At 41.8% G+C, this 12132-nt stretch overlaps 1 protein-coding gene across 1 annotated transcript in view; it reads left to right on the forward strand.

The window, feature by feature from the left end:
• The first annotated feature begins 719 nt into the window (after positions 1-719).
• The window catches only part of LOC147302527 (uncharacterized), an 80924-nt gene continuing 69511 nt past the window's right edge, over positions 720-12132 (forward strand). The window contains exons 1-6 of the mRNA XM_086283584.1: positions 720-890; positions 7333-7617; positions 7860-7936; positions 8714-8888; positions 9251-9538; positions 9781-9857. Coding sequence (XP_086139710.1) covers positions 809-890; positions 7333-7617; positions 7860-7936; positions 8714-8888; positions 9251-9538; positions 9781-9857 — 984 coding nt within the window. The 5' untranslated portion in view covers positions 720-808. The remainder of the gene's footprint in view (positions 891-7332; positions 7618-7859; positions 7937-8713; positions 8889-9250; positions 9539-9780; positions 9858-12132) is intronic.

Below are 12132 nucleotides of genomic sequence, written 5' to 3' on the forward strand. Positions count from 1 at the left end.
TTCCCAGGATCACACCGCCTCCTCCCTGATTCAGAAGACACCATCTGATTGGTATGTAGATTCACGTTTATCATCATCATCTTTTTACTTTATGATTCTTTTATGGATCACATGGACTTTATTAATCATCATCTGCTGTCTGATAGCCTCACTGCAACTTAAGCCTCGTCCACATCCACACTGCTTTGAGTGGGTCTAAACTTTGTGATCACAGAATCATTGTTTTTAATACGCGCGTGTAAGAAATCGATGCAAATCTATCAACGTTATGTGTGCTGTGAACCCCGAAGACGAACGCGGTCAGTATCCATGATTGCTGTGATAGAGGAGCTGAAGAGAGAGTGGGTGAGCTGGGCTGACTTATAACAGCGGAAAGAGAGAGAGAGCGAGAGATTCCTCTACTTTAAATAACAAATAAATAATATTAAATACAAGAGACATTTTCAGCTCTAACCACAGTCTGGTCTATTGTTCTTTGTTTTTTTACTTTCACTTTCTGTTTGCTGTGTTCGGTGACGTCATCCTCACTCTGCATAGCCAGAAATTGAAGCAATATTCCTGTTGGAATATATTTTATTGATAACCAAAAGGGAAACTTAAGAATATGCGAGACAGTCTGGATTGCATCAGGTGGCTGGACATTTGCCAGCTTTCTGCTTTGTTTGCAGCTGTTTTTGTTTCTGTTTCATGTTTTTTGTTCATTTTTTTGTTCTGTTGTATTTTTTCACGTCATTAGAAGGCCTATTATGTGGGATGGATATTCATGTATCCCTGATTTGGACTGAGTAACTGTTTGGACCTGAATGTGATGAGAAGAGTGAAGAAGATGCCTTCTTCTTCCATTATCACCGCTGTGTTTCTGCTCTGCTGCTTAGCCAACGGCTCCACAGGTACAAATACAATTTAATGAATCTCATTATTAATTCCTCAGGCTTTATTAAAGAAAAAGTTCATTTTAACTTTTCAAATCGTTCTTTAAGATGCCACTTGTGATTGGCCAGATGTTCTATGTGATTTAGTGATCGTGCAGTTTTATTTCTATATTTCTTTTTTTCTTTTTGAGGCTCTCGGTGGACATGCATTTTACCATCAGAAAAACCTAGAATTTAGCAATAATTACTGAACTAAAACATCCAAAAAGTTTTTACTGGTCCTTTACTGGGGGTAAAACTCCACGAAAATGTTGTATTTTACAGTCAATTTAAAGGCTGATTTTGATATTTTTTGGTAGTGGCGCTGAAATGGGAGCGGCAAATGAACTCAAGGAGTTGGAATGATACATGAAAATGAAGATTTCCTTATTCTCCATGAAAATATTAACATTGTGCCTCATAACAAGGTGACAGATGTATCTGCTAATGTCCTTTGATTTCCTTCACAGAAAATGAAATTGTTAAAGTTGTTCAGCAACTGAAAAATTCCAAAAGGTTGATTCTGTTCATCTGGACGTAGCGTTTTCAGTGGGAGAAACGTTTCATCACTCATCCAAGTTAGTTCTTCAGTCTCAGATTTGTTACAACCGAGAGGACCAGGCTGTGTGTGTGGACTCAAGTGCAGACACAAAGGAAGGCAAACTGATGTGAATACAGTGCTTTATTTACAGTGACTACTTTAATTACAATGCAGGGAAAATATGTAGGCTATGAACTGTGAACTAAGAAACCTATGAACTGTTAACTGTGAAGTCTAAGACTATGAAACATTAAACTCCAGCTGTGTGCTATGACTAGATACAAGAGTCCATGAACAGATCCTGGGAAGGGGGGGGGAAGGAGCAGTAGGTGCACAGAGTCACTATAATTCAATTCAATTTCTTTATTGTCCCACAAGCAGGATAAAAATAAACAGAACAATAATATAAAATAATAATGGCAATAATAGTGATAGAAAGTCCAAGGACAGTTATTTGCCATTGAGGAGACAAGACGCAGTAGGGATAAAAGAGACCTGGAGTCTTTTAGTCTTCCTCACAGGTACTTTAAAACGGCGGCCGGAAGGCAACAACTCAAACTCACTGTGAAGTGGATGGTTCACACAATTAATAATAGAATGAGCCTTTCTAAGCACATTTCTATTGTAAATGGCCAAAAGTCCATCTTGCCAGCGCCCTGAAATTTTGCTAGCAGTTTTTACCAGAAGTCCGAACCGATTCTTATTCTTCACCGTCAGGTTACCAAACCAGGCAGCGATACAAAATGACATCACAGATTTGATAAAACTTCTATAAAACAAAGACAACATCTGAGATGAGACATTAAAAGATCTCATTTTCCTTAAAAAGAACAGTCTTTGTTGAACTTTTTTAGTAGTGGCATCAGCATGAGATTCAAAACACAGTTTATGGTCAAGTACCACACCTAGATATTTATAACTCTCAACGATCCCAATATCGGCAGTTTTAATGATAGTGGGTGATGAGCTATAAGAGGACTTCCTAAAATCAATAATCATGTCTTTAGTTTTTGACGCATTAAGTGAAAGGAAGGACTCATCACACCAATTCGCAAAATCATCTACAACCTGTCCATGGCCTGACTCGTCCCCACAAGAAGACTGACGATCACTGTGTCGTCACCAAACTTCAGGATGTGTCTGTTTGTGAAATTGCTGCGACACTCATTTGTGTACAGAATGAACAGAAGGGGAGAGAGGCAGCAACCCTGGGGTGATCCAGTAGAGGAGGAGAGCACATCAGAAAACACATGATTCACCCTCACGCATTGTGACCTATTAGTCAGAAAGTCTGTCACCCAGCCGACCAGACTAGTGTCAAGCTTGAAATGATTGTAAAGCCTGTCAGCAAGTAAGAAGGGTTGAATTGTATTAAATGCAGATGAAAAGTCAGCAAATAATAATCTTGCATGGGTGTGAGGGGCCTCAAGATGCTCATACAAGAGAAGCAGGAGTGTGACAGCAGCATCCTCCACACCTCTCCCTGAACTGGAAGGGGTCAAGATGGTGTTCAACATGCATTAAAATCTCCTTCTTAATTATCTTCTCAAATGTCTTCATCACTAAAGAAGTCAGAGCCACGGGCCTAAAATCATTCAGTGCCTTAGGAGAACTGCCCTTAGCAACAGGAACAATGACAGCATGTTTCCAAATCTTAGGTACTGTCTGTAGCTCTAAAGAAAGTGAGAAGGTATAGTGAAAAATCCCACTCAGCTGATCAGCACAAGTTCTCAGTACCTGTCCACAGATGTTGTCAGGTCCAGGACTCTTGCTTTTAGTGTGTCTAAAGAGATTAGCCCCCTCTCATCAATACAAATTGATGGGGGAGTGATGGTCTTTTCCCTCAGTGTGCTGGTCTGTCTAGAACAGTCAAAGTTCTCAGAACGAAGGTAAAAACTGTTAAGACTGTCTGCCAGATGTTTGTCAGAGGTAAACCCCTCTAAGGTAATATTACTTTTACCTTTCGTCTGTAGCCCTGCCATTGTTTTCATACCAAGCCAAGCTCTTTGGAGGTTGTTACTGCTGAGTTCTGCCTCAGTCTTATTTCTATACCTCATCTTGGCGATCTTTATTACAGCCCTCACGTCCTTCCTCAATATTCTCATAGTGGGAACGTCTCCCTCGTTAAAAGCAATTTTCCTTTTAAGAATCAGATCCTTAATATCTTTAGAGAGCCACGGTTTGTTATTAGGGAAAGTCTTAAATTCTCTGACTGGAACCACAGAGTCTTTGCAAAAAGAGATGTAGCTACACACCACATCGGTGAGTGCATCCAAATCAGAAGTGCTCTCTTGAAACACGGACCAGTCAGTGCAATCAAAACACCCCTGAAGGGCAACACAACGGTCTTCTGTCCAGACATTAGTCCGCTTCACACAGGCCTTCTCCCTCCTAATCACAGATCTGTAAGCAGGGAGGAGGTGAATAACATTGTGATCCGAAGAACCTAGCGCAGGTCCGGCCACAGACTTATATGCCCCCTTAATTGGTCCATAATACAAATCCAGCGTTTTGTTATTCCTTGTAGGACAAGTGACATATTGAAAGAAATTGTTCAGTGATTTCTTAAGATTACAATTGTTAAAATCACCGAGAATAAAATTAGGAGCATCCGGTGAGAGAGTCTGCAGATTGTGTACCACTTTAAAAATGGCGTCGGCAGCAACTTTAACATCAGCTTTAGGATGAATGTAAACAACAGTGACAAAAATTTGAGGGAACTCCCTCGGTAAGTAAAAAGGCCTGACAGATACTGAAAGGAGCTCGATGTCAGGAAGACACAACCGCTCCCGCACAGTAAAGTTATTACACCAGCCCTGGTTGATATACAAACAAACCCCTCCTCCGTGAGATTTGAGTGTTACTCCACAGTTCCGATCCAATCTGACAGGGGTCCCAAAGCTCTGATTCGCAGTGAAGTGTCACTGTCCATATCGGTCAGCCACGTCTCGGTAAGCGCCATCAGACAAGCCTCCCTGTATTCCCGTAGATGAAGCACATTTCCTTGTAATTCATCCGTTTTGTTCCTAGGAGATTGGACATTGGCCAGAATCATAGAAGGCAGAGGAACACGATTCTTCCTCCAAGTTTTCTTACACGGTGACGCACGCCGCCTTTCTTTCCGCGTTTTCTCAAGCAGCGGGGCTTTCCAAAATTAGTCTTTGACTGGGCAAATAAATCCTCACCAAGAATCACATCTGTCCGAGCATTAGAAGAGTCGTACATAGACAAACAGGACCACTGTAATCCAAGTAGTTCCTCGCGTGTATAAGTGATTGTCAGTGAGAGCGAATGACTCCAGGTGAATATCGCCAACAACAATAAAACTAAGGTGTAGAAGATCTCCATCTCGGCAAAAAAAACTTCATAAAAAGTTAAAACCACGGTTAAGAACAGAGTTAAAACAAAGTTAAAAAGAAAAAGAAAACGCCAGTAAACACCTGCTGCAGGTCGCCACAAGAGCAGCGCCCCCTCACCACAGTGAGTCCTCTCCAGAGTGTGAGGCGTGTGAGGCTGAACCCTCTGCCACTTCTGATGGTGTGAACGTGGAAATAGAAGAGATAGACAGTCAGTGGAATTCCAGTGAATCACGGCTGGTTGATTAAACTATCATTGTAATGGCTTACGCGTTGCAGGCTAAGGGGGACTAGGGAGGAGAGTGTCCAAAGGGTCCGGGTGAGTAGTGGTCCAGAGAGAGTCCAACAGTCCTGGCAGGCAAGAGAGGTGCCACGATGAAGGGAGTGAAACTAGATAGCTGAAAACCTGCATCCAGGCAGAGATGCGTATTGTTCCAACTTGTGAAGCCAGATGACCAGGCGGATAACTATGACAGAAAGAAAAGACTGTGAGTAGAAATAAAAAAGTTACGGTATCTCACAAGAGCTTGTGGCCTAGCACTAACGCGAGTTAGCTGAAGGTCTGGCAGAGGTCTGTTGGGAGTGCTGGTTTTAAATGCCGGTGACTTGATTGCAGTCAGGTGTGAAGGCTGATTGGAGTTTCCGCCTGAAGGCGGAGCCCAGCAGAGTGGAAAAACTCCGCACTTACCCGGACCATGACATGGTTACTGCAGGTTTCACCAACCTTATAAGCAGTAAAGTTGCACAATAACTGAAACTAGCACCACTGAATGAACAATGGGCTGTGAGGTCAGTTCCTTGATCATTAATCAAAGTCAAAGTCAAGTCAAAGTCAGCTTTACTGTCAAAGACCATATATTTACAGTCATATTTTGAAATGACTGTAAATATATGCCCCCATGGCCCTCAGTGTACACTAAAACATATTTTATACACCACAATTCAAAACTACACAATTATATAAACAGCGGTGTCCAACACAATCCTAGTGATTGTGGGCAAGTTCATGTGCAAGTGGGGGTGGGGCAGTCAGGGAACAGGTGATGGGGGAGGTTCAGAGTTTTGTATGTCTGGGGAATGGGGGGGTTCAGAGGGGAGAGGTGAATGCAGGTCTGGAGTTCATGTGTGTGAGAGCAGGGAGATAATTCAGCATCCTGACAGCCTGACAGGCGAAGCTCTCTCTCTCAGTCTGCTCGTTCTAGCCTGGAGGCTCTTCAGTCTCTTTCCTGATGGCAGAAAACTGAAGAAGCTGTTGGACGGTTGAGTGGAGTCACCTGTAATGCAGAGGGCTTTCCGGATGAGGCAGGTGCAGTAGATGTTCTGGAGGGAGGGAAGAGAAGAGAAGTACCAATGATCCTCTCCGCTTGCTTCGGCAAGAGCCATACCACACAGTGATGCAGCTGGTGACGATACTCTCAACTGTGCCTCTGTAGAAGGTGCTCATAATGGGGGTTGAGGCTCTTGCTCTCCTCAGTTTGCAGAGGAAGTAGACTCGCTGTTGGGCTTTGCTGACCTGTGACGCAGTGTTTTTTGACCAGGAGAGATCTTCTGAGATGTGCACACCCAGGAACTTGGTGCTGCTTACACTCTCCACAGCAGCACCATTGATGGTTAGTGGGGTGTGCAGGGAGTGAGTTCTCCTGAAGTCTATGATGATCTCCTTAGTCTTCTCCACATTCAAGGAGAGGTTGTTGTTGCTGCACCACTTGGCCAGATGGATAACTTCACTCCTGTAGTAGGTGTCATCACTGTTGCTGATGTGACCTGCCACAGTTGTGTCATCTGCAAACTTGATGAAAAGTATATGAAACGTACCTACTCCAGATGCCTCCACGCTTACCTCTCTTCTGTTTCCTCTCGAACCGCCTGAGACTTTTCCACTATGGGCGAGATCTAGTAGCAGGGGTTGCTGATGGTAGATGCCTCTGAAGCAGTCTGCAGTTCCTCAGTGTAATTCGTAGCTCTTCCATGATTGAAAAGTTCGTGGATTTGCTTTTCTTGATTATGAAAAAAAAGCATGCAACTGTATGAACATTGTGTAAAACAAGAAAAAGAGCAAAAAAAACACGGGGATACTGTTTTGTCAGGAGAGAGAGCAGTCGCAGTGTGCGTCCACGCTGCCATCTTGATACGAATTAATATGCAAATTCTCATGACCACTGGTCAACAACCACTGATCAATGGCCATGAGTACCATTCACAGAGAGTTGGGAATGAAATACATTTCAACTCCTGTTGTTTTATTCTGAAGCTGATCCAAGTGGCGTCTGGATTCCTGTGGTGGTGTGTATACCACCGCAGCATTGCCTGTGGGCCGTAGTTCAGCAACTGAAAAATGTTTTTTGCATATTTGTCTTGTCTTGACACCAGGTTTTCATTCACCTTTTTAAAGATAAAACATGTAATAATTAAAAATAATAATTTCCTTCAGATTTGATGAACTGACACGTGGCTGTTGAGAGCTTTTCTAGCATGACTGTTCTTAATTTGTCATGAAATTCCTCTTTATTTCTTTGTCTTTCAGGCTCTCAGGATGATTGTGTGTACGCTGCAACAGGATCAAGCTTAACTGTGCCACTTAGATATGAGTTGAAGGAATCAGATAACCTGAAATGGTTCAAGGACACAAGTGTAATTTTTTATCGCAGATGGAAACAGGTGATCATGGGGAAAAATGATGTTGTTGATTCAAATGGATCACTAAAGCTGACACAACTCACCAAAGACAAGTCAGGACGATACAGACCAGAGGTTTACACAGAGGGAATAAATGTGGGAGATTTACAGAGTGTGCGTTTGTGTGTATTAGGTAAGTAACAACATATTATACATACATTTTTCTGGTTATGTAAATATGCAAATATATTTCATAACAAGTGTGTTGATGGATCAGAAGCTGTTTAATTTTTACATTTTTGTCAACAGAAAATGTTTGATATTAATATAAAGTCACTGTTCAGTTTTGCTTTGCAAGTTTTATTTATTTATTTTTATTAATACATCATTAGCAGAAGTTCATATAATGTTATTTATTACATTTTATTACCTCAGACCGTGTGCAGAAGCCCAGCGTGACGATGACGTGTACAGACTCTGACTCAGTCAGCTTTACTTGCAATGCTGGTCAGGTGAGGACAACTATGAGTCTGTTTCATTTACATTTCAGGTTTCAGGTCAGAATATTTTTCAAAGAGTTGAACCAATAATTGTGAGTTTGGAGACAAAGTCTCCGTTATTTCAGCCTCGCTGAGCTGCTGTGAGCAGCTGTTCTGTTTTATATGAGGAGGTTATAAAATAGTCCAAGTTTAGACATCTTGATCCTCCAGAAGATTCAACTCCACTTACTGATAAAGACACTGAAATGTGCTTAAAATGTCTATGAAACCACTAGCTCTATCGTCAGCAATACTTTTACTCATGATTCTTTATTTTTTGTTGTATTTTCTGAGTTCAGACACACAGAGTCAGTATCTAAATCATCAGATCCTAAGAACATTCACACAGAAACTGCTGAATCCACAAGGTTTGGATTGGCGTTTCTTCATACTACACATATGTTACTTAAACCTGATCTCTGTTTAATGTTTTAGCTGAGTTTGTGCTTCTGAGAGGAACCACTCTCTTTTACTCGCCTTGATAATTGGAGCATTTGAAATGGACTCAAAGTCCTCTAAACATCTGTTTATAGAGACTTCCTTATCCTGGTAGAGATTTAACTCTGGTGCTGATGAAAGCACTTAGATGTGGTTATGAATTTTGGTTGTCAAACTGCATTTCTTTCTTTTTGTAATGAGGGGAAGAAGTGACAATATTTACACAGATTATAAAAAGCATGAAAAAGAAAGGAAAAGCAGAGTGTGAGGGAAAGAGATGGAAAAGACTGTTGTCCATATTTTCTTCCACAGAAAGACAACACTGTGAGATTTGAATGGACTAGTGCGGAGACACAGCTGGAGGAAACAGGGGAGATCCTAATAAAAAGAGCTGTAGATGTGGTAAACACCCCTGTGGTTTGCCGTGTTTCTAACCCCATCAGCTTTGCCATCAGTGACCCTGTTATACAAAACTGCTTCACGCCCAGTAAGTATCATGTGCTATCACCTGTCCATTTTTTATTTCACTCATCTCCAAATGAAATACATTTCAACTCCTGTTGTTTTATTCTGAAGCTGATCCAAGTGGCGTCTGGATTCCTGTGGTGGTGTGTATACCACCGCAGCATTGCCTGTGGGCCGTAGTTCAGCAACTGAAAAATGTTTTTTGCATATTTGTCTTGTCTTGACACCAGGTTTTCATTCACTGTTTTAAAGATAAAACATGTAATAATTAAAAATAATAATTTCCTTCAGATTTGATGAACTGACACGTGGCTGTTGAGAGCTTTTCTAGCATGACTGTTCTTAATTTGTCATGAAATTCCTCTTTATTTCTTTGTCTTTCAGGCTCTCAGGATGATTGTGTGTACGCTGCAACAGGATCAAGCTTAACTGTGCCACTTAGATATGAGTTGAAGGAATCAGATAACCTGAAATGGTTCAAGGACACAAGTGTAATCTTTTATCGCAGACAGAAACTGGTGATCACAGGGAAAAATGATGCTGTTGATTCAACTGGATCACTAAAGCTGACACAACTCACCAAAGACAAGTCAGGACGATACAGACCAGTGGTTACCAGTGAAGATGGAATAAATGTGGGAGCTTTACCAAGTGTGCGTTTGTGTGTATTAGGTAAGTAACAACATATTATACATACATTTTTCTGGTTATGTAAATATGCAAATATATTTCATAACAAGTGTGTTGATGGATCAGAAGCTGTTTAATTTTTACATTTTTCTCAACAGAAAATGTTTGATATTAATATAAAGTCACTGTTCAGTTTGGTTTTGCAAGTTTTATGTATTTATTTTTATTAATACATCATTAGCAGAAGTTCATATAATGTTATTTATTACATTTTATTACCTCAGACCGTGTGCAGAAGCCCAGCGTGACGATGACGTGTACAGACTCTGACTCAGTCAGCTTTACTTGCAATGCTGGTCAGGTGAGGACAATATTTAATATTTTATTGATATCTCATGTTCCTCAAATAGCTACTTATAATTAAGCTGTTGAAGAATCTGTAGACAAAGGCCTCATTTCTCCTCTGCTGAAACCTGCTGAACAAGGGTGGATCTAGAGAAATTTTCTTAAGGTGGCATGGAAATCAAATGGGATGGCAAAATCAAAGTATTAAAAAACAAAACAAACAAAAAAAACGTGTTTGCAGGTGTTACATGTGGTTAAAATGATTCAAATGCAGTAAGTATACACATCTCGTATAAATATAGTCTATAACAGGGGTTCTTAACCTTTTTTACCTCGGCGCCCAACTTTTCCACTACAAAGTGGCCCGAGGCCCATTCAGATAATAACACTGTATTGAAAACAATTGATGTTGCTTTTAGTTTGATTTATATGTAATAACTAAATCAAATCAACTTCATTTTAACAGTTAAAATCTTGTCAAATAAACATGATGATGACATGATGCAATGTAATAATCACAAAGACATTCATTCATTATGTGTATGCGAACCTGCAATAAAAACAAAATGCCAAACAGGTTAACGATTCATGCACCAAATCAAACTGCAAATAGAAATTGAAAGGCTCAAGTCAGGGTTAATAACACACAAACATAATAATTAATAATTGAGTTTTACTACAGCTAAAGAGATAAGAAAAGAGGGGGAAATAGAAATTGGATAAATAACGTAGTGATAAAATAAATACATTCAAAATAATTTTCTAATGAAATAAATAAATAAACCGTTATAAAATTTAAGTAAAGTGCAAATGAAAATATAGTCTCGTGTACTGAGAGACTGTGCAGTGGAACTCACTGATGTCTTCACAGACATCTTCAACATATCACTCATCCAGGCTGTCGTCCCCACATGTTTTAAAGCCACCACAATCATTCCGGTTCCAAAAAAGTCATCTCCCTCCTGCTTTAATGACTATCGTCATGTTGCACTTACTCCCATCCTGATGAAGTGCTTCGAACGACTAGTCATGCAACATATCAAGTCTGTCCTGCCCCCCTCCCTGGATCCCTTCCAGTTTGCGTATCGGCCCAACCGCTCAACCGATGATGCCATCTCCACTCCACTCCACTCAGCACTCACACACCTGGACAAAAAAGACTCATATGTTCGAATGCTGTTCATAGATTTCAGTTCAGCATTCAACACTATAATCCCCCAACAGCTCATTCAAAAACTGGTCCAGCTGGGGCTCAACACCTCACTGTGCAACTGGCTGTTGGATTTCCTCACCGGAAGACCTCAAGCAGTACGGGTCGGCAGTAATACATCCAGCACCATCATTTTAAACACGGGGGCCCCGCAGGGATGTGTGCTGAGCCCCCTCCTCTTCACTCTGCTGACCCATGACTGCACTCCATCATATAGCTCCAACCTCTTCATCAAGTTTGCGGACAACACAACGGTGGTGGGTCTCATTAGCAACAGGGATGAGACCGGCTACAGAAGTGAGGTGAGACGCCTGACCACGTGGTGTGCTGACAACAATCTCTCTCTGAATGTGGAGAAGACAAAGGAGATTGTTGTGGACTTCAGGAGAATGCACACCCAACATGCTCCTCTGACCATTGACGGGAGCGTCTGTGGAGAGAGTGAGCAGCACCAAGTTCTTGGGTGTGCACATCACACAGGATCTCTCCTGGACGTACAACACCACAGCACTGGCCAAGAAATCACAGCAGCGTCTCTTCTTTCTCCGCAAACTAAGAAGAGCAGGAGCACCAGCCCCCATCATGTACACTTTCTACAGAGGCACCATCGAGAGCATCCTGTCGAGCTGCATCACTGTGTGGTTTGGAGCCTGCAATGCATCCTGTCATAGAACCCTCCAACGCATAGTGAGGGCTGCAGAGAGGATCATTGGTGTCTCTCTCCCCTCCCTCCAGGACATTTATAGCACCCGTCTCACTAAAAAAGCCCTTTGCATAGCGGCTGATCCCACGCACCCAATGCAAAGCTTCTTCAAGCTGCTGCCGTCAGGGAGGAGACTGCGGAGTCTCCAGGCCAGGACCAGCAGACTGAAGGACAGCTTCATCCATCAGGCTGTCAGGAAGCTAAACTCCCTCCCGATTCTGCCCCCTCTCCTCTCTTCTCCTCCATGGTCTCACTGAACTCTGTCACACACACACACACACACACACACACACACACACACACACACACACACACACACACACACACACACACACTCTCTCTGACTCACTCACTGGCCTGCACCAGTTACCAGTCACT

The sequence above is a fragment of the Aulonocara sp. 'chitande type north' Nkhata Bay genome, linkage group LG23, assembly GCF_057382095.1.
Source record: "Aulonocara sp. 'chitande type north' Nkhata Bay isolate Kocher_YH1m ecotype deep benthic linkage group LG23, A_spYH_male_GT1.1, whole genome shotgun sequence".
Lineage (NCBI taxonomy): Eukaryota > Metazoa > Chordata > Actinopteri > Cichliformes > Cichlidae > Aulonocara > Aulonocara sp. 'chitande type north' Nkhata Bay.